Source organism: Glycine max, chromosome 16, assembly GCF_000004515.6.
Source record: "Glycine max cultivar Williams 82 chromosome 16, Glycine_max_v4.0, whole genome shotgun sequence".
In the NCBI taxonomy this organism is placed as follows: domain Eukaryota; kingdom Viridiplantae; phylum Streptophyta; class Magnoliopsida; order Fabales; family Fabaceae; genus Glycine; species Glycine max.
Genome location: NC_038252.2, coordinates 19057600 through 19080992, shown reverse-complemented (window position 1 = coordinate 19080992; position 23393 = coordinate 19057600). Strand labels below are relative to the sequence as shown.

Below are 23393 nucleotides of genomic sequence, written 5' to 3'. Positions count from 1 at the left end.
TTATAAGTAGTTTTGACATGCTAGGCCCTAACATTATAACATCCTGATTTCATCTTTTTGTATTTAAATTATTATTTATAACATTCCTTATCTTTTCTTCTTCTACTTCTTCTCATTGCTTAATAATTAGACTTGCATCACTTAAGTACAACCAAAGTCCTTGTGGATTCGATACTTGGACTTCCATTTTAATCTTTACTACTTGTGGTAAAATTGGTAGAGGGTAATTGCAGTGTTGTGATTTAGAGAATTCTACCACAAAAATTCAAAGATCTCGAAAGCATGACCATCCCCTGCTCTATTAGGACGGTGTCAGTAGACAAAATTCTCATTGATTTGGGGGTGAGCATCAATCTGATGTCTCTCTCTATGTGATGGAGAATTGAGAACCTGAAGATTGCCCCTACCCGGATGACTCTTCAACTAGCAGACTGCTCTATCGCCAAGCTAGATGGTGTAGTTGAAGACGTCCTGGTTAAGGTTCGCTAGTTCAATTTTCCTGTAGATTTTGTGATCATGGACATAGAGGAGGACTTAGATATTCCCTTGATCTTGGGTCGTCCATTCATGCTTACGGTCAAATGTGTTGTGGACATGGGGAATGGTAATCTAGAAATAAGTTTGGAGGACCAAAAGGTGACCTTCAATTTGTTTGAAGCGATAAAGTTCCCCAGTGACAGCACTTCAAGGTGGAGGCAGTTGAGCAAGAAGCTGACCTTGCTATGCAGCACTTGACCATTCATTTACCATTGGAAAAGGCTTTAATGAATGCTATTGATTGCCTGACCAATGAGGAGGAGAAAGATCTTAGGGCTTGTCTAGAAGATTTAGTGACAGATTGAAGGAGATTCCCCTAGGGTAATATGCCTTTCAAGAATTGAAGAAAGATAATGTAGTAGATAAGCCTAAAGTAGAATTAAAGAAGATTCTGGAGAAGACTATGGCTTCCTCGAGAAAGGATTGGGCCGTGAAGTTGGATTACTGCCTTCAAGACTCCCATTGGATTATTCCCATTTCAGATGGTTTATTGGAAAGCTTGTCCTCTGTCGGTGAAAATGGAGCATAGGGCTTACTAGGCCCTCAAATTCCTCAATTTTGATGAATCTTTATCCGGTGAATAGCAAAAACTGCAGCTTCTAGAGTTGGAGGAAATGACACTCAATGTCTACGAATCCTCCAAGATTTATAAGCAAAAGATGAAGGCATACCATGATCAGAAACTACTGAAGAGGAACTTCCAGCTCGGACAACAAGTGTTGTTGTTCAATTCCCGACTAAAGCTTTTTCCTAAAAGACTCAAGTCCAAGTGGTCTAGCCCCTTCACAATCAAAGATGTGAAGCCCTATGAAGCGATTAAACTGATGGATCCTTCATCTACTGACCCAGAGCAAAGCTGGATTATGAATGGCCAAAGGTTGAAGATCTACAATGGTGGCAATATTGAGAGATTGGCCACCATCATCCACCTCCAAGACCCATGAAGGTGTATTATGTCAAGCTAGTGACATTAAAGAAGCGCTTACTGGGAGGCAACCTGGGATTTCTAACCTTACCTTTCTTTTCCTTGTGTTACATTGTGTGCTTTTATACTTCTTGTTAATTCTTGTGTGTGTGGATCTTGAGTTAGGCAAATTGTGTTTTAATTTTCAATAATGGTGCAAGCTTGTTGTTGCTATCATGTGATGTGAACAACCTTAGGAATGTATGCATGTGTTGAATTGATTAAGTGTTGGTGTAGAGTTGATAATCTTAGGTTTTGGAAATTGTCATCATGTGCTATGCGCATAGTTGCGTGCTAAGCGTGTATGTATTGTTGCAAGAGACACACTTGGCGCATGATAGCTCGCTAAGCGCACATAAACTCTCGCTAAGCGCAAAAAGCCGTGCCGAGCCCAAAAATCTCTATGCATGGAGTCATTTCAAATTGGGCTTAGAACAAGATAGCCTGCTAAGCACCCCAAAACTCTCGCTAAGTGTGAAGCGTCGCGTGAAGCTCAAAATCCCCTATGTCTAGAATTATTTCAAATTGGGCTTAGAGCACCTAATACGCAAAGCCCAAATTCCTTTCTGTTTGGAGCTTCCATGTATTGGGCTTAGCGTGCGAAGCGCACACTTACTAGCATGCTAAGTGTTACTAACGCGCTAAGCCACTACGTGCCTCTAGAACTGCCATCAATTAATTTGCTAAATGCGACATCACAGACTAAGCGAGCCACCTACGCTTGCTAAGCACGAGATGGTCTGCTAAGCAAAAGTTACAGGGCAATTTCAACTACAAATCTCGTTAAGCTAGACCAATGGCACTAAGCCCAAAACCTTCTTGGGTTTGGAATTTCACAAATTGGACTTAACGAGCACACTCGTCCTCAGCGTGAGTTTAGTAGTAAAAAAAAATTGAAATTCAAATAAAATTTAAGAGCGAAGACCAAAGAACGTCGTCCTTGGTGCGCTAAGCAAGTCACGTTCGCCAAGCGTGGGACCATTAATGCAACTGTAACAGCCAGGTCGCACTCCAAGCGCGATGCTCATGCTAAGCGCGAAGGCCATAACTATAAGCAGTTTCATAAACTGCCATATCCCCTTAACTCACTTTCCCCCTTTCATTTTTTTTTTCTTTATGCAAAATTTATCTGTTCCTCAAGCTACCCTCTTCTTGTTTCCCATGCTCTCTCTCCTCTTCCATTCCTCTTGTTGATTCCTATTATCCTAAACACCCAAACTTAGTAAATCTTCAACCTTTTTTTTCTTTTCTTACTTTATTTTATCTTGTTTTTGGGTTTTTGAACATTATGCATTTTGGTTCCCTTTTCTACCTTTGAGTCATGCCTTTGCTTGTCTGCATGGTTACTGTATGTGTGTTAGTATGTTAGTTGGTTATTGTTCATGAGTGACCTTATGCATTTTCTGCCTTTTATTTTCTGAGCTCATTATGCCTGCACCCTATGGCTTAGCGAGCTCATGCATTTCTGGGTCCACATGAGTTTCTGGGTTTGTCTAGATGAACTCGCTAAGCTGGCATATTGCACTTAGTGCCTGTACACGCGAAGCGAGCACACTAATTTTATTGTTCATCTTTTGTATTTGGGCTTAGTTCTAGTTGCATGTTAAGCCCACGTGTCATTTTACATCCCAGTGTCTTTTTGTTTTCATGCATGGGCTTAGCGTCTGCTGTGGGCTAAGCTCTAGTGTCTTTTCATTTTTTGTTGCATGGGCTTAGCGTGCCAGTTATACACTGAGCCCTTCTGCCTTTTTATTTCCCCATTTACGGGCTTAGCACACCTCCTTACGCTAAGCCCCATTGCCATTTTGTATTCTATGCATGGGTTTAGCGCCAATAGCGCACTAAGCCCCAATGCCTTTCGTGTGCCATAGCACAAGCTTAGCCCCAGTCACGCGCTAAGCCATTCATCGATAAATGCTGCCTCCCTGGGGGCGTAACCTCATCCTAAGCTGCCACACCCTTGGGCCTTTTGTCTGGGCCTAACCGCACAACCTCGTGCTAAGCCGCCATGCCCCTGTGCCCTTTGTCTGTTTTGTCTAGACTTAGCACCCCTCCTTGCACTAAGCCCAATTCCTTCTTTGTCCCATAATTGTGCTTAGCACCCACCAACGCGCACTATGCCCTTGTTACCCTGCTTCTGTTCTAATTTGTACTGAGCTTAGCGAGCATCTCGCATTAAGCCTTATACCTTCTCTGTCTGACCTGTGGCACTAATTGGGCTTAGCAAGCAACCTCGCGCTAAGCCCCACATTCTTTTTGCAAGACTAGCGTTAAGTGCCCAGATGGCGGCTTAGTGCCCAAACCTTTTTTCTATTTTATTCTCCTTCCATTTTACCTTTTTACCTATGTCATTTATTGTTCATAATTATGTTACCCGTCCTATTTTTTTGTCTTTTTTTGTAGATGGTCTCCAAGAAGTGAAAGGCGGGTCCTAGTCGACCACAGGGGGTGGAGCCCGCATGGGACTCCACCTGCTTTGTCTTTGAGGTCGCCTGGCTCTGCTACTAGGACAATGTTCACCTTCCGAACATTCTTCCAGAGCAGAATGTGGCTCTGCTACCTCTGAGTCATGCATTATGCATTTTGTTCATGTCTTTGCTTGTCTGCATGGTTATTGTATGCACATTAGTATGTTAGTTGGTTGTTGTTCATGAGTGCCCTTATGCATTTGTTTCCTTTCATTTTCTAAGCTCGCTATGCCTGCACCCTATGGCTTAGCGAGCTCATGCATTTTTGGGTCCACATGAGTTTCTAGGTTTCTTTGGATGAACTTGCTAAGCTGGCATGCCGCACTTAGCATTTGTACATGCTAAGCGAGCATATTGATTTGTCTGTTCATCTTTTGTACTTGGGCTTAGCGCCAGTTGCACGCTAAGCCCACATGTCATTTTACATCTAGTGTCTTTTTGTTTTCATGCATGGGCTTAGCATCAGTTGCGCACTAAGCTCTAATGTCTTTTCATTTTTTGTTACATGGGCTTAGCATGCCAATTATACACCAAGCCCCTCTGTCTTTTTATCTCCCCATTTACGGGCTTAGCGCACCTCCTTACGCTAAGCTGCATTGTCTTTTTGTATTCTATGCATGGGCTTAGCGCCAATAGTGCACTAAACCCCAATGCCTTTCGTGTGCCATAGCAGAGGCTTAGCGCCAGTCACACGCTAAGCCATTCATCAATAAATGCTGCCTCCCTGGGGGCCTAAGCATGCAACCTTGTGCTAAGCCGCCATGCCTCTGGGCCCTTTGTCTGTTTTGTCCTATAATTGCACTTAGCATTCACCAACGCACACTATGCCCCTGTTACCCTGCTTCTGTTCCAATTTTTACTAAGCTTAGCGAACATCCGCACTAATCCCTATACCTTCTCTATCTGACCTGTTGCACTAATTGGGCTTAGCATGCAACCTTGCGCTAAGCCCCACCTTCTTTTTGCAAGATTGGCGCTAAGCGCCCAGATGGCAGCTTAGTGCCCAAACATTTTTTCTATTTTATTCTCCTTACATGTTACCTTTTTACCTATGTCATTTATTGTTCATATTTATGTTACCCATCCTATGTTTTTTTCTTTTTTTGTAGATGGTCTCCAAGAAGTGAAAGGCGGGTCCTAGTCGACCACAGGGGGTGGAGCCCGCATGGGACTCCACCTGCTTTGTCTTTGAGGTCGCCTGGCTCTGCTACTAGGACAATGTTCACCTTCCGAACATTCTTCCAGAGCAGAATGTGGCTCTGCTACCTCTGAGTCATGCATTATGCATTTTGTTCATGTCTTTGCTTGTCTGCATGGTTATTGTATGCACATTAGTATGTTAGTTGGTTGTTGTTCATGAGTGCCCTTATGCATCTGTTGCCCTTTATTTTCTGAGCTCGCTATGCCTGCACCCTATGGCTTAGTGAGCTCATGCATTTTTGGGTCCACATGAGTTTCTAGGTTTGTTCGGATGAACTCACTAAGCTGGCATGCTGCAATTAGCGCCTGTACACGCTAAGCAAGCACATTGATTTTTCTGTTCATCTTCTGTACTTGGGCTTACCGCTAGTTGCACACTAAGCCCACATGTCATTTTACATCCCAGTGTCTTTTTGTTTTCATGCATGGGCTAAGCCTTAGCTACGCGCTAAGCTCTAGTGTCTTTTTATTTTTTGTTTCATGGGCTTAGCACGCCAATTACACACTAAGCCCCTCTGTCTTTTTATCACCCCATTTATGGGCTTAGCCCACCTCCTTACGCTAAGCCGCATTGTCTTTCTATAATCTATGCATGGGCTTAGCGCCAATAGTTCACTAAGCCCCAATGCCTTTCGTGTGCCATAGCGCAAGCTTAGCGCCAGTCACGCGCTAAGCCATTCATCGATAAATGCAACCTCCTTGGGGGCCTAACCGCACAACCTCGTGCTAAGCCGCCATGCCCCTGTGCCCTTTGTCTGTTTTGTCTAGACTTAGCGCGCCTCCTTGAACTAAGCCCAATTCCTTCTTTGTCCCATAATTGTGCTTAGCATGCACCAACGTGCACTATGCCCCTGTTACCCTGCTTCTGTTCCAAATTGTATTGAGCTTAGCGAGCATCTCGCACTAAGCCCTATACCTTCTCTATCTGACCTGTTGCACTAATTGGGCTTAGCATGCAACCTCGCACTAAGCCCCACCTTCTTTTTGCAAGACTGGCGCTAAGCGCCCAAATCTTTGCTATTTTATTCTCCTTCCATGTTACCTTTTTACCTATGCCATTTATTGTTCATAATTATGTTACTCGTCCTATTTTTTTGCAGATGATCTCCAAGAAGTGAAGGGCGGGTCCCAGTCAACCATAGGGGGTGGAGCTCGTATGGGACTCCACCTGCTTTGTCTCCGAGGTCACCTAGCTCTGCTACTAGGACAATGTTCACCTTCGGAACATTCTTCCAAAGCAGTATGTGGAACTCTCCCCCATCTAATACGACAAATTTCTTCAGGAGTTGCAACATAGGCAGTGGCACCAACACCTCACCAGATTGCCAAAGAAACACATCGACGTGGCACTGGTGAAGGAGTTCTTTTCTAACACATATGATCCAAAGGACGAGTCCCCAAAGTAGTGCAAAGTCTAGGGGAAGCTCATCAGGTTCAACGCCTAGATGCTGAATGCTTTCCTAGAGACCCCAGTCATTATTCTTGAAGGGGAGCACCTGACCACCTTCTCCCAGTTTATACACACCTACCTAGATGCCTAGACCATTGTGGCGATGCTGTGGATGCTGGGTGGTCAGTGTCTTGTCATATTTTAACCTAGCCCTTACCTCCCACACCTCCGACCTAAACATGGATCGTGCCTAATTGATTTATGGGTTGGTTATGAAGATGGACATGGACTTGGGCAACATGATCAAATTACTCACATCGCTCAGTCCAATTCTTCGAGGTTGGGCTTCCCTGCCTTGATGACGACCCTCTGCGATGCCAAGGGGGTCATTTCTGAAACTCTGACATTTGAGTCGCTAAGCCTTATGATTAACTTGGCCTACATGAGGAAGAACTATTAGAATTTAGCAGATCCTTCCATTGTCTTCCCAGGGCCATAGAGGGTTAGGGTTGGGGCCGCTCCAGATGCTCCACCTGTTGTCCCTCCTCCACTCTCCGCCCCACCTTCTCTTGTCTCTACTCAGCCCGAGTAGCTCCCCCTATGTTGTAGAGTCTCCATAAGGTTAATACCTTCTCATACAGAGTCTCCATCAGCTCTCCCTCTAGCAGCCAGTCTTGTCACCAGAGGTTTTCTAGGAGCGGGTCGCTTGGCCAGGGGTCCAGCCTTCCTTTGCCCGGGGAGGGGGGTGACACCTCTAGAGCTGGAGCTGATGTTGATGTCGGTGATGATGATGTTGCAGATGGTGGTGATGACGAGGACTATGTTGTAGATGTTACAGCTGCCCAAGGAGTTTGGGACCCTTGGCCCACTCAGGATTGAGGCCACTTTTGATCAGGACTTATATTTATTTTTCTGCATTTATGACAGTTTTAATTTTCAATTATTCAATAGTTTTAATTTAGTGCCATGCATGATAGATATTTTGGTACTCGTTTGGTTTGGTTGAATTACTCGTTTTGGTCTGGTTGAATCACATTTCTTAGACATGTGTTGGTTGAATTGACTGCATGATAGAGATGAATTGCATACTGATGAATATTGTGAAATTTCTAATTTTTGAGTGAGTATGCGTCGTTGTGATGATGGAGTGTGAAATAAATGTGTGCGAGTGAAGCGGTTAGCTTGTATGACAGGAAATTATGGAATGATTAACTAAATGCTTCATATGACCGGGTGAGTTGTGTGTGTAACATCCTGGAAATTTCTACCCGGAATTTTTGAAAACGATGTATTTTGCATGATTATATATATAAGTATTATTCAGTGTATATGCCTATATGTTCTTGGTAGAAGTAGGAATAGTGGGGGCAAGATATGCGGGTTAGGCTAATTAAGGAAGAGAAATTCATAACTGGGAGGTTATGGGTTAATTCTTAATTAATTAGTTTAAAAATCATCGTTTTGCGTGCGACTTAGAATTTAACAAAACCAACCTCTGAACCACGCTCGGGGTTTTATTCTGAGCGTTTTGATATATATATTGGTTACTTTCGAAAACTGGCCCCGATGGACGCAGAGAAACACGAGGAACTGGAACCAGAGAAACGGAACGCAAACCGAGGCAGGATTTTAGCGTTTCAAAGGTCAGATTTTTTCTCACTTTTTGTGGCTGAGTATGGGTCACCATCAAAAGAGAAAGTGGGCCCTTTTTGCTCCACTCAAATGGGGACATGTGGCATAGCTTAAATAAAATAATAGGAAAAGAGAAAAACCCTTTTTTTAAAAAACCAAAAGCTGTTCTCTCTCCTCACTCAGCAAAACAGAAAAATTTAGAAGCTCTCCCTCTCTCTCACGCAGCCTTCTCTTCTTTTCTTCCTCCACCATTGTTGCCCAACAAAGCTTCAACCTTTGGTGCCAATTTCCGCTCCAAATCGCAAAAGGAGGGCATTTCCGGAGTCGTGAAGCGCGTCTCTACGTGTGGGACTTCGAAATTTCAGGTTTGGGTGGACTTCTTTCTCCTTTGATTTTCGTGGGTATGGGGTTTTGGGAGATATGATGGGTAGTCTTGCTAGGTTTCTGCTTTATGATGATTATTTGTGAAGAAATTTGTGGAAAGCATGTTGAACTTGCCATGTTTGGATGAGTTAAACATACCCATTCAGTTTTAGGGTTTTTATGATGATGCTTGTGATGCTTATGTGCTGAAATTGCTTATGGAAAACTGTTAGAGATGAAGGGTAGAATTAACCTAGGGTTAGAAAGTGAGAATGTGGTGTTATGAGTGGAAAAAGAGTGAGGCTTTGAGAGTTGGAAGGTTAAATCTGGATTCTGTGGTAAATGGAGGTTAAAGTGAGTTAATTCTAGCTTGAAATGTCATTTAGGACTTATGAGAAAGCTTGGACTGTGCTAGGGAGAAAAACAAATGACCAAAGTGAACCAAGAGCCATTTCTAGGGCAAAATTGGGTGTTAAGGAGTCAAATTTTGATTCGGTGGAATTTTAGGTGTAAATCCAGTTTGAGCAAGTTTAGATTGATGTTATGGACTTGTGTGAGGTGAGAGTTTGCTTCAAATTTACCTCATTCTAAATTTCACTTCTCAAGCCTAGAAAATCCATTAAATTGAGGGGTTTTGGACACCTAGATTTTGTGTTGCTGTGGTTTGAAGCTTGGCTTTGGTTTAGACATGATTGATACATGATTTGGGACTTGTAGGATTTGATTTGGGCAAGATTGGATGAGGGGAAGTGTGGTTTTCGAAATCTGCACTTTGTGCAGATTTTTGCTGTGAAATTGTGCAGCAGAATTTTGCACAAGTGCAGAAAAATGCTTGTGTGTGATTGGCTGTGGAAAGAGTAGTGCAGAATGAGTTCTGGATGTTTGCTAGCAGATCCCAACGGTCAAAATGTAGGCTTATGTACTAGAGACTACCAGTAAAATTTTCGAGTCGATCCAACGGTTAATGAACCGGAACGAAGGAATTGTTACTGGGGTCTTTAAGTGAGAAAAGCTGTGATTTGGTTGGTGTTTTGGGCAGAGTTTTCTGCCTTTGCCCTGTTTTGCTTGGTGTGATAGCTTGTGCTGTTTGAATGTTGTATTACTTTGATGTTGGGGAAGCTTGGGAGGATTGATGAGGACCCGGTGTTGAGAGAAACGAGGATATGGGCTACGTGGGAGTACGTGAGCTCAGTTGGAGGTGGGCAACAGGGGAAGTACGTGGGAGTACGTAGCAAAAACAATAGTAACAATAGTAGTAGTATTAGTAACAGAACCAAAAGTTGCAGCTGCTTCTAATTCCAAGGCACCACTAGTGAAGTGGGCAAAAGTTGAAGCCATGTCAAGCTCCCGAAGGAAGGGATCTCTCATGGTTGAGAAAGGATCACCAAAGTTTGTGTTTTGAATTAGCACAAAAGAAGATGATGAGAAAGTGATGGGAGGATCAGAAGAAGAAGAAGAAGAGAAGTATTGGTGGTGATGCCAGTGATCATTATGAGAGAGGGTGGTGTGAGAAGAAGAATGATGATGATGATGATGTGTTAGACAAATGGCCTCTGTTATCTTAAGAAGGGGTGAATTAATTTCCCACTAACAAACTTTTAATCCCCTTCTAAATGATAGGCTCAAAATGCAAAATAAGAAGCAACAATCAATTTAATAATGTTCTTTAAACATGCAAGACAAAATTGATTGCAATAAAATAAATGAGATAAGGAAAGAGAGAAATGCAAACTCGATTTATACTGGTTTGGCAACTTCCCGTGCCTACGTCCAATCCTTAAGCAACCCACTTGAGATTTTTCACTCTCTTTGTAAAAATCCTTTTACAAAGTCTGAACCACACAGGGATAATCCTTCCCTTGTGTTCAGGAATCTTTACAACTTAAGAGACCCTAAGTCCCTTAATCAATTTGTTTGAATAAGAAGAAGAAGAAGAATTCTCCCTTTAAGAGAAGGATATTACAATTGAAGTTCCTAGATGAACTATAAATAGATTTACAAGTGTTTGCTAAAGAGTTGTTGAGAGAGTATTTGACAATGAAGTTCTCTTGGAATAACTCTCTTTTCTTTTTGAAATTAGACACACATATATATAGGCCCTTCGTGCCTTTTCAAAATGGTTTGAAGAGATGTGTCTTTTCAAAAAATATTTTCTGAATTTTTTCACTGGTAATCGATTACAGGTTTCTGGTAATCGATTACACAGTTTTATTTTGAAGGGTCATGACTTTTGAATTTGAATTTCAAGATTTTCGTTGCTAGTAATCAATTACACACATATGGTAATTGATTACAGGTTTAAATTTCAAATTCAAAACCCTTTTAAACAACTATTTTTCAAACTTATCTTCTGGTAATCGATTACTAGGCAGTGTAATCGATTACCGAAGCCTTGCATGTCTTGGAAACACTTTGTTTTGAGAAAAGACTTGATCTTTAGTGAATCTTGAAACAAGGCTTTGTTTCTTGAAACAATCTTGTATTAATCTTGAAGCATTGCTTATCCTTTAAAGCAACCTTGTTTGATTCTTCTTTGGCACCATCAAAATCATGTATACATACATTCACATGATGATGATGAGATGTGGTAGGTAATTGATCAGATGATGAAGTTCCTATGCCTGTTCTACCATATGCTCCACCACTTGCTTGGTGTATGTTGTGAATCATGCAGGTTTTGATGATGTAAAAAAAAATTACTTGATAATGATTGTGATCATCAAAAAGGGGTAGAATGTGAATCATGCAGGTTTTGATGATGTCAAAAAGAATTCACTTGATAATGATTGTCATCATCAAAAAGGGGGAGAATGTGAATGTATGAATACATGATTTTGATGATGCCAAAGAATAATCAAACAAATATTACTTCAAGATTAATTCAAGATCAAGCTTTTGCCTTCCAAGACATCCAAAGCTCTGGTAATCGATTACCAGGTAGTGTAATCGATTACCAGAAGAAAATTTTGAAAAAACAACTTTTAGAAGGGTTTTGAAATTTGAATTTAAAAGTTGTAATCAATTACCATTGATGTGTAATCGATTACCAGCAACATAACTCTTGAAATTCAATTTGAAAAGTTATGACCCTTCAAAACATAATTGTGTAATCGATTACTAGTGAAGAATTTCAGAAAAAACTTTTTGAAAAGACACATCTCTTCAAACCATTTTGAAAAGGCACGAAGGTCCTATATATATGTGTGTCTAACTTCAAAAAGAAAGAGAGAGATATTCTAAGAGAACTTCATTGCCAAATGCTCTCTCAACAACTCTTAGGCAAACACTTGCAAATTTCTCTCTTCCCTTATCTCATCTATTTTATTGCAATCAATTTTATGTTACGCATTTAAAAGAACATTGTTAAATTAATTGCTTCTTCTTCTTTTTCTTCTTCTTCTTCTTCTGCATTCTAAGCCTATCATTTAAAAGGGGGGGATTAAAGTTTGTTAGTGAGAAAATTGTGAAACTTAATTCACCCCCCCCCCCTCTTAAGTTATTGAGGCCACTTGTTTAACAAGTGGTATTAGAGCAGGATTCTTGTCTAAAGTTTAAAAACTTCAAAAATAATGATGGCCTCATCTAACTTTCCATTTCTTGAGGGAAATTCTATTAATAGGCCTCTTGTTTTCAATGGCGTGGGTTATCACTATTGGAAAACCCGAATATAGATCTTTATAGAAGCCATAGATTTAAATATATGGGAAGCCATTGAAATTGGGCCCTTCATTCCTACAATGGTAATGGGAAATGCAACCATAGAAAAACCTAGAGAAGAATGAGATGATGATGAAAGACGAAGGGTTCAATACAATTTAAAGGCCAAAAATATAATCACTTCTGCATTAGGCATGAATGAATATTTTAGAGTTTCAAATAGTAAAAATGCAAAAGAAATGTGGGATACATTACAAGTTACACATGAAGGCACAATTGATGTTAAAAGATATAGAATAAACACTCTCACTTATGAATATGAACTGTTTAGAATGAATCAACATGAGACCATACAAGATATGCAAAAGAGATTTACACATATAATTAATTATCTTGCATCATTGGGAAAAATATTTCCTAATGAAGATTTCATTAACAAAGTGCTGAGATGTTTAAGCATGCAATGACAACCAAACGTAATAGCAATTGTAGAATCAAGAGATCTTATTAACATGTCTCTTGCAAATCTTTTTGGAAAGTTTTAGGAACATGAAATGGAACTTATGATACTCCATCAACATGAAGAGAATGGCAAAAGGAATAAAAGAATTGCACTCAGAGCCTCATCATCTTCTATTCAAGAAGAAAGTGACAAAGAAGACTTGAATGAAATAGAAGAAGATGATGATTTCATATTTTTTTTGTGAAAAGATTCAATAAATTTCTAAGAAATAAAGGAAATCAAAGGATATCAAATATAAATCCAAAGAAGAAAAGAGAAAATTCCTCCTTAGCCCCAAAATGCTATGAAATGCGATCAACCTGTGCACTTAAGATTCGATTGTCCTGTCTTTAAAAGAAGAATGAAAAAATCTGACAAGAGAAATTTCAAAAAAAAGAAAGCTTACATCACTTGGGAAGATAATGACATGGATTCTTCAAGTGATTCAGAAAATAAAATCATAAATCTGGGTCTCATGGACAAAGACTATGAAAGCAAAGAAGAGGTAATGTCTTCTAACTATGACTTATCTATTATGCATTCAATGATTTGCATAAAGAATCTGTTAAACTTGCCAAATTAGTTTCATATTCTAAGAAAACTATTTCAAGTTTAGAAAAGAAAATTTGAAATTTGAAATTTGAAATTTGACATTTAAAATTTGAAATTGAAATTTGAAGATTTAAAAATTGTTATTGCCAAATTTACTCTTGTTACTAGTTCTACTTTGTTAACATGCTTTTACTGTGCTAAGAAAGATAATAGTGCATCAACATGTTACATTAGAAAGAATGGTAGTAGCATTGGAAAAATGGTATGGGTTCCAAAAGGATCCTAACTCAAAACTAACATTCAAGGACCCAAGAAAATTTGGGTACCAAAATCAAAATATGATTATATAAATGATGGACTCCTTGAAGCAAAGTTGGCACATTGATAGCAATTTCTCCAAACACATGATAGGAGATGCATCAAATTTTATTCATATTTTCTCCAAAAATAGTGAACATCTATGGAGACAACAACAAAAGTAATTTAAATTGTTGGAGTTGGAAAAATAAGTACGAATCCCTCTACCTCCACAAAAAAAAATGCTTTACTTATTGATGATTTTAAGAATAGTTTATTAAGTATTCATCAATTATGTGATAAAGGCCACTTATCCAACAAGAAAATTTTAATGTTTGCCTATTTTTTATTATTTTTTGCCTATGATTGTTAACTTTTGGTTGAGTTTTGATGCTTGTTTTCTGCTTGAGTTTTGATGTCCTTGATGATTATGATTGATAGTTATGATGATTATTAATTGCTTTTGATGATTTTTTTTAATTGAGTTTTCGATTGTCTTTGATGATTGTGTTCGAAGAGTTATGTTAATTGTTTTTTATGATTGCTTTTCATGATTGTTTTTTTATTGAGTTTTGATTATCTTTGATGATTGTGTTTGAGAGTTATGTTGATTGTCCAACAAGTTATATATTTTGATTATTTATACTAAATATGTATTTTTGGTGGTGCAAAATAGTTAGTTTTAATGCCTTTTGATATCATTCAATTCTCATATATTCTCCAACCCAAGCTTTGCCTCATATATTCCAACAAGTGGTAACATTTTCTTTTAAGCCATGAAATGATACTTGAACGGTATGACATTCTCTACTCTTTTAATTCATTATAAAATACTAAATGCTTTTCTTCTCTCTGCTCATGATTTGTTTTTGATGTTGACAAAGGGAGAGAGATTGATAAAAGATAAGATAGTAAGGGTTTATGAGACAGTTTTTTATGAAATATATGCAATCTTCAACTGTTACATATAAGCAATCATTGCAAAATCAAGTGGGAGTAAACTATACAGATAGATATTTTTTTGTTGCTCCTAACCTACAAATGGTTGTCATCATCAAAAAGAGGGAGAATGTGAATCATGCAGGTTTTGATGATGTAAAAAAGAATTTACTTGATAATGATTGTCATCATAAAAAAGGGGGAGAATGTGAATCATGCAGGTTTTGATGATGTCGAAAAGAATTCACTTGATAATGATTGTCATCATCAAAAAGGGGGAGAATGTGAATGTATGAATACATGATTTTGATGATGCCAAAGAATAATCAAACAAGAATTGCTTCAAGATTAATTCAAGATCAAGCTTTTGCCTTCCAAGACATCCAAGGCTCTGGTAATGGATTACCAGGCAGTGAAATCGATTATCAGAAAATAATTTTTAAAAAATAGCTTTTAGAAGGGTTTTGAAATTTGAATTTAAAAGCTGTAATCGATTACCATTGATGTGTAATCGATTACCAGCAATGAAACTCTTGAGATTCAATTTGAAAAGTTATGACCCTTCAAAACATAACTGTGTAATCGATTACCAGAAACTTGTAATCAATTACCAGTGAAGAATTTCATAAAAAAACTTTCTGAAAAGACACATCTCTTCAAACCATTTTGAAAAGGCACGAAGGGCCTATATATATGTGTGTTTGACTTCAAAAAGCAAGAGAGAGATATTCTAAGAGAACTTCATTGCCAAATGCTCTCTCAACAACTCTTGGGCAAACACTTGCAAATCTATTAAGAGTTCATCCTGGAATTTCAAATTGTATTATCAACTCTAAAGGAGAGAAATATTTATGTTCATCTTAGAAAGTCAGTTGTAATCAACAGATTGGTTGTCTCTTGAATTGTGAAGTTTCCTGAGCACAAGGGAAAGGGATTCCTTGAGTGTTCAGAAGTTGTAAAAAGGATTTTTACGAAGTTAGTGAAAATCTCAAGTGGGTTGCTTGAGGACTAGACGTAGGCACGGGAAGTGGCCAAACCAATATAAATTGAGTTTACATTTCTCTCTTCCCTTATCTCATCTATTTTATTGCAATTAATTTTATATTACGCATTTAAAAGAACATTGTTAAATTGATTACTTCTTCTTCTTGTTCTACATTCTAATCATATCATTTAAAGGGGGGGGGGGGGGGGGTTAAAGTTTGTTAGTGGAAAAATTGTGAAACTTAATTCACCCCCCTCTTAAGTTATTGAGGCCACTTGTTTAACATATGTCATTTAAATCACCTTGGTAATTATCCATGATTATGTTGTTGTAGTACATGCTTTTTTCCCCCTAGATATTAGTGGAAGAAGAAGAACAAGACCAAGAGTTTGAGCTTGTTGATGTTATATTCAAGTATGAAGAGGAAGGATTAGAAGGGTATGTGTATCACATGTTTTGGAGCTAGCATAGAAGATGATGGATGATGTTGGAGTATGAAACAACAATATAATTAGAGAAAGATATGTGATGATATAATGAGAGACGTGCAATTGTTGTGGGAATTTTAATTTGTTTGTAGCTAGGATAGAGATTATTAAGAAGAGGGGTGTGAAAGGAAAGGCTTTCTCTTGGGTTTGGCTGTTCAGAAGCAACAAAAAGCAAATTAAGGAACAGGTTTTTAGGGGGTTGAAACTGATTGTTCTTCCTCTTCAATAACAAACAAAAGAGAATGGGTTTATAGAGAGAGACAAAGATGTTGACTTTTCACACAAAACAGTTCCATTCTATACATGCAACATCAGGAGAGAGGAGGAATTTTAAATCACAAAAAATGGTTGGACTATTAAAATAACACAAGTGTAGAGCTGGGAGATTTATCAATCACCATCTAATTAAGGGTCTATTTGATGCCACAGTTTTCTTAATAACTTATTATTTATTTATTGTCATAATTTGTTTAAATTAATCGTCACAAAACATTTTTGCTTCAACTTTCAAATAATTCAACATTTGAATTCTGATTTTAGTTATGAAATAAATAATATTAAATAGAATCGTTTATCTCCATCCACCTAAAGACATTGCTAATAGAATCCATCATTGACTTCTAAGTAGAAGGTAAGTTGTTTAGAAAAGCAATTTAATGAGTCCCTCATTAAAATAGGAAGTTCATTGCATAGAGAAACAGGTATACCTTGTATTCAAGATGTCATTTACAGTCCAAGCTACAAGTCCAAAAGCATATATGTCTATTGGGTACACCTGCTAAAACATTAAAATCAACCATGTTATAAGTTGCCTAATGAAGTGTCAAAACATTAAATTAACAAAGAATCAGTACCTTGTCTAGATAGGTACAATATTAATTCCCACCTGCATATTAGAATTAAGGTTATAAGCATTAGTGGATGAAGTTAATAATTATAAATAATTTCTTGTTCCCATTTGTAATAAACATTCTTCCCAGATCAAAGTTTTTTGTAGTATGTCATAGGTCAGGCAGTGAAAATTTTTCTAAGACCAGAGTCTACAGTTGTTCATTATGAAATTTTAGATCAAATGCAACATAGTTGTGCCAAAGCTATCTTTGAACTTACAATTTTGGCCTCTTTATATTAATCCACAACCTTGTGTGATGCATAGGAGAACTTAACATCTAGACCTAATTCAGGAACAATGTAATGATTGTACCATGAGGGATACATATATTCATCTCAAGTAAAAGAAAACCAAGGTCACAACTTACCTAACCTTACATCACAACTTGCAAAACATAATTCAAAGTAAATTACAGGTTCTGAGAACCTAACCTGGATTCTTCAATAGGAACCCAAGTCAAGTATCTGCAGTAATCAATTCCAATAATAGAAAAAGTAAGTGTCAACACCATAATTAGTACCCTATCTAGACAAACAAAAATTAACAAAGAAAATGAAGAATGGATAAAAGAAATATTGCAGAAACATCATATGGAGTGTTGTGTATAGGGCACTAACAGAAATGTAAAGAATTACAAAAAAGCATAACCCAAAGGAAATGGAAAAGCACAATAGAATGGTAAATGGCAGATATCACCTCCTAGCCAGCTCCTCAACCTATAACAGAATCTGTTGATGTCTTGGTGGGTTGATGCTTCTTTTGGGCCTTATGGTTCTCTGCCTATCAACTGCATAAGGGAGTTGTTGTATACTTTAAGTAAAGCATGAAGTCATGTGCAATTTCAATATACCTTGGGAGGGTGTTAGTGTAATTTGTTCTAATAATATCCTTAGTTACTCTACATTAATTTTATGTTTTGATGTGTTATTTCTTGTAATTGATTTGGAAATCAGGATGGTGTTGATTAACTAGTTTTGTGCTCATAGTCGTAGCTTTAGATTCTTGTCTTATATAATGAAATGGGAAATTTGCTAACCAAATTGAGTGTGGATAATTTTTTTTGTCTATCTTTCTTACAAGCAACATGCTTTGCTCTTGCTCTTGGCTTTTGTGGGTCTACAAATTTACAATTGGGACTCTACTGCTCACGTTTGATAAAAATCAACTCAATGTTAGTGCAGTCTATCAAGGTGATTGATTGAAGTTTGATTAACATAGATTGCCTACATTATATGTACTCACTAATCTTACATAAACATGCAGGGAGAGAAAGACTTGTTGAGTGGAAAAAGGACCCATTATTCCCTAATGCAACATTGTACTGGAATACTATTATCTATGGTATATATCACCTTCCTCATTTTCTCCAGAATGCTGGACATTTCAAAATTGATGCACTACTCAAGGTAGCATATTCAATCCTTCAAGCAATTAAAATCTAGAATTTTAACCATATGAACTGTATGACAAATACAAGTGTTTGCAAACGAACCCAACATTATAGTGAAGCTGAACTTAAACTGCTATTTACAACACAACAAACACTTTACGCTTTGCATCTTCATATGCAAGCACAGAAACATACTCTTATTTGTGATGATATCAGCATACAAATATACACAGAGTGTATGCAAGTGCTTTACTCTTAATATATAAGCCAAATTGAAGCTATAGAAATGAGGCATAGAGTGTATGCAAGTAATAATAATAATTATTAAACGACCCATTATTCCCTAATGCAACATTGTAAAGGCAATGACATAAGAACTTGTGCTAGTTGCTCATGTGACTCGATAGGGTAGTGTTGGGTGTTTCAAAATTACAGATCCACTGCTTTGTGGATGGAAAAGACGAAGTTAGCCTTAAACTTCAAGAAGAACAACATGGTCATGGAAAAGACGAAGTTAGCATTACCAAGAAATCAGTTACTGAACTAACCATTAAGCTAACACGTACCTTGCGTTGATGTCAGATTCCAATAGAGGATGCTCAGACTCACAGCAGTGACGAACCTCGATGGCGGTCATGAACCCTAGTGGCGACGATAGTGAGGAGGAGATGGCGGTGATAGGTCTTGTGGGTGAGGGAGAAGATGTTGACATCAACTGGCTAACATCGGTTTTTTAAAGGACTGATGTTAACCAGTTGACGTTAACATCGGTTTTTTAATAATCGATGTTAACCAATTGATGTTAACATCGGTTTTCAGCGGTTTTTTGAAAACTGATGTTAACAAGTTCATGTTAAGTTGATGTTAACATCGTTTTTTAAAAAGCAAATGTTAGTTAACTAAAATTATTTACGAAAATGCCACCGTGTTTTTGTTAATATCGAATTTTTCAATAATCGATGTCAACTGGGTGATGTTAAATCTATAAATTCTAATAGTGATTGGAAGCTTAGTTGATGCACTGAGGTCCTTCTACTTTGATTTTCAATTTAAAGCGGGGAAGCTAAAAGGGTGTACAGTGTTATACACCTCCACTTTATTTCTTAATGGCATGTTTTAGCATGTAACTATTAATATTTCATGAAATTTATCTTCTAAGTTTTTCTCTTTTTTTCTTCAATTTTTACACATTTTATCGATTCATTAAATGCATAACAAAGTGTTAAAGTGACCCCAAAAAATTATGTCATTTTGTCAGCAATTTTACAAAATGATATCATTTTGTTATCAATGTAATGATAAAATGTGTAAAAATTTAAAAATATGATAGTAAAATGTGTAAAAAAATGATAAAATTTGCTAACTAATAATAATTGAGTGGTGAAATCTATAATTAAGTCTGAAAAATAAAATAATTGTTAGTTATTGTTTCATGAAAGTTGATTTTTATTTACTTTCTGACACTTGGAAAGGAGCGGATCAAATGCAAAAGGTTAGTTTGTATGATCCTTCTTGGATGTATTCGAGTTGTGGAATGGATTTGAATCTACTTTAGACCTAATTTACGTAGATATTAATGATCCAAGCTTAAGGAGGATACCTAAGCTCTCTGCTGAATGGTACTCAAATTTACTAAAGAGGAAGCCTATGGCCCTAAAGATCATTAAGGAAATTGAGAAGAATGCAGTTGTACTTTAACACATTCCTTTAATTTATTGCATAATGTCACATAAAGAAATGAGGGCAAGTTAAAATTCAGTATTTTCTTTTTTCTCTTTTTCGGGGGTGTCATATAATTTGCAACTTTGTACTACCACGGGAATGAATAAAAAGACATGATGTCAAGTCTTACGAAACTTTCTAGTTTTTATCAATGTAACTTCGTGTCAGTTACGATCGTGTGGAGAGTGCAAAGCCATTTGTTTTAGGCTTAATTTGGAGTTTAACTTTCAGTGTACTTACAATTGAGTATATCAATTGAAAGTTTATGTTGAGAAAAACACTTGATTAGTAATTACTTTATTGTGTGTTATAATATTTTACAGGGTTAAGCATCTTTTTGGTTTCTACAAATGTACAAACATTCTCTTTTATATTTTTTTAGGGAATATAGTTTCCTTTTAAAATTGTCGATTTGTTCTTTTAATTTTAAAGATGTATCACATTAAACTCTTTGTCACTAATTATTTTATCAATGCAACTAATTATGATGCCTAATCAATACTATATTCATGGACATTTCGGGTGATGTGGCATAACCATGATTTTCACCGGATCAATATTGTACACATGACATTTTGAATGACAAAACATTTTCATGATTTCCACTTGACAAGTGATTTTCTTTTACTCTCTAGAAATTTTAGTCTAATTTTAGTCCTTATAAAATTTAGGCTTAAAGACTGATATGACACTTTAAAATTAACATGATAATATAGGTGGCATTGAGATAAATTGATGATATGACATTGACGTAATGGTTGTCATTAGATGACAAAATTTGCACTATTATGAAAAGAGCAGGTGATTTGTTACGAATTATCATACGCACCAAACATCCGAAAGACATGTGTCATTGTTTCATTGAAGAAAAGCTATAAATAAAATCTAAAGTTTTGCCGAAAATCACAGCTGAACTTGTATTTACATTTCGTGTTTGCACGAATTCGTAAGATTTAAAATTTTAACACTCATCTGTGTCGGATTTTATTGTGAGATATTGTAACACCTCGATTTCTTTGTTAAAAAAATTAATTAAAAGGGGCTTTTAAATTTAAATAAATAAGTTTTTATTTAAATAAAAATAAAGGTTTGAAATAAATAATAAATACAAATTTTTAGAAAATAAAAATAAAGGTTTGGATAAATAATAAATACAAATTTTTAGAAAATAAAAAGAAATTTTTAGAAAATAAGAGAGAGATTTATTTATCATTTTTTTATTTATTTAATAGAGAGAAAAGAGTGTTTTTAGAATTAATAAAATAAACAAGAAAAATAAGAATAAGAATTAAGTCATTAGATTTCTCACTCTATAAAGAAATTTTTAACCCCCAAAGTAGTTTTATAAAATATTTTTTACATTTTTTGTTCTTTTTTCTCTAAGGCTCAAGAATTCTAACGGAACAATGCTTGAATGACTATATTGAGGTAAGAGATGAGTTACTTACACTTGGGGATTAAAATGAATATGTATATGAATCCCTAGAAGATTAATTTTGAGTTATTTTTGGTTTTTTTTTAAATTCAATTTTATTATTATGCTTTTACTTGCAAATTAACTGTGTTGACAGACCAATTGACACCCATGCAAAATTATTGTGAAATGATATGTCCTGGTGTTTAAGTGTGTTTTCATGATATTTTCTATTTTTTGCCAATTAAGAATTGTGATGGATTATATTTAACCATTCACTGTATATAATTATTAAATGATGACTTATTCTAATTATATATAATTCGTACCCAGTGATAATCGTTATATAACTATTATTCTTGTCGAAGTTTGATTGAATTTTGACAATTGCCCTTTGTGACTTTCTTTATACAAGCACATTTGAAAAATTGGGTGATTTAAAAGTCTGATGCAGTGGTGTGATACAATGTAGAAATCAAGTATATAGGTTGTGACAGTAATTGTTTCAAGTCTAGACAAAAATGAGTTTGCAACTGATATTACATATTGCGTTGAAATCATTTTTGTTTATGAATTCCACTTAATGCATTATCTATTCTATGTTTACGGGTTCATGAATATTACAATAATAGTTATGCTATATCAAAACAAATTAAGTCCAAGAATGCTACAAATTAAAATTAGTCTACTATGCATTAGTTAAAGTAATATATTGTTTAAACTTTTCTTTTGTTTTCCAATGGTTGATTTCTTGCATCTATTTTATATATATATATATATATATATATATATATATATATATATATATATATATATATATATATATATATATATATATATATACGTGTATGTTGCATTATTTATATTATAAATTGATATTTAGGATATTATGGTGTTATTATAGCATATTTTGAAAATGCTTACTGTCAAGAAAATGGAAACATTATGATTTGATCGTTATATATATGTGTATGTGTATGTTGCGTCCTATGAACATTGTTATGAAGATGTATAAATGAACATGAGGTGGATTAAGTGATAAATTAAGTATGTGATAAATTATGAGATACATGTGTATTTAGATGTCGTATACAATGAATTGTGAGTTATGAACTGTGTAATCACACGACTCCAAAATTCTTTAAGGGAGATGAGTTAATGCACGACGAGTTTGTGATGAGTTTCATTGTGAGAACCCGATGAGTTTAATCACTTGAGGTGCAATGAGTTAAAATAATTTTGAAAATAATTGAGATAAAAACAAATGAGTAGTTGTGTGTATTGCATAATTTATAAGTAGAGTCCATGTGTTAAAATATTTTTTAGGTTGGACTTAAATCAGGAGGAAGGTGTCTTGACGGACTCCTCGAAGTCTAGGCATTAAAGATAAATACACTCGATTTGAGTGCTTCTTTAAGTCTGTGCCGATCCCATATGATTGGAATATTCTCGCAAAATAGAGTGACACTAACTAATCTTCCTGTGGTTTCACTTAGTGAGAGTGAACTAACTTACCCATTGTGAGACATGTCTTGTCAAGTACTTCTAGGTGTTCGACGAGGTTTTTCACTAAAAATGGTACCACATTGCATGTAGAATTGAGTCTAGTATGTCTATTGCATAATGCTTGTGTTTGACTTTCATTGAGTTAACAATTGAGGGTTTGGTGTTATTTTCTAGAGTGTGTGAAATTGAATAAGTGTGAATACTTGTGTGTGAAATTGAATAAGTGTGAATACTTGTGTGTGATTTGGAGAATTGATGTTGTTTATGTACATTCAACTCTATGTATTTATATGTTTCATATGCTCTAGTGTTTTATTATATACAAATGTGATAACTCATTCTCGATATGTGTTTGTGTTTGGACTGAATGTTATTTTGTTTTAGGTGAACCAGCATATGATGAGTTACATGCTAGAGATGGAGATGCTTAGCCTTTGTCAGGGAAACGCTCTGATAGATTTGACATCAGGACATGAGGTTTTATTTCATATATTA

General features: G+C 36.3%; 2 protein-coding genes across 2 annotated transcripts; both read left to right on the top strand.

Moving 5' to 3' along the window:
* The first annotated feature begins 940 nt into the window (after positions 1 to 940).
* Positions 941 to 1481, top strand: LOC100797719 (uncharacterized). Its single transcript, XM_006599850.1, has 2 exons — positions 941 to 1045; positions 1134 to 1481. The coding sequence occupies exons 1-2, from the start codon at positions 941 to 943 to the stop codon at positions 1479 to 1481; spliced, it is 453 nt and encodes a 150-aa protein (XP_006599913.1).
* A 16345-nt stretch (positions 1482 to 17826) lies between these two features.
* On the top strand, positions 17827 to 19174 carry LOC121173670 (uncharacterized). The gene is made up of 3 exons (XM_041010317.1): positions 17827 to 18056; positions 18130 to 18272; positions 18839 to 19174. Exons 1-3 carry the CDS (start codon positions 17951 to 17953, stop codon positions 18893 to 18895), a joined length of 306 nt encoding a protein of 101 aa, XP_040866251.1. The 5' UTR covers positions 17827 to 17950; the 3' UTR covers positions 18896 to 19174.
* The last annotated feature ends 4219 nt before the right edge of the window (positions 19175 to 23393 follow it).

Excerpts from the sequence above, each read along its gene's own strand:
- LOC121173670 (XM_041010317.1), top strand. The coding sequence starts at position 17,951 with ATGCTTTGCTCTTGCTCTTGGCTTTTGTGGGTCTACAAATTTACAATT. Across the intron at positions 18,057-18,129 it reads TGTTAGTGCAGTCTATCAAG|GGAGAGAAAGACTTGTTGAG; the intron begins GTGATTGATTGA and ends ATAAACATGCAG. Across the intron at positions 18,273-18,838 it reads AAATTGATGCACTACTCAAG|ATTCCAATAGAGGATGCTCA; the intron begins GTAGCATATTCA and ends CGTTGATGTCAG.
- LOC100797719 (XM_006599850.1), top strand. The coding sequence starts at position 941 with ATGGCTTCCTCGAGAAAGGATTGGGCCGTGAAGTTGGATTACTGCCTT. Across the intron at positions 1,046-1,133 it reads TATTGGAAAGCTTGTCCTCT|CTTCTAGAGTTGGAGGAAAT; the intron begins GTCGGTGAAAAT and ends CAAAAACTGCAG.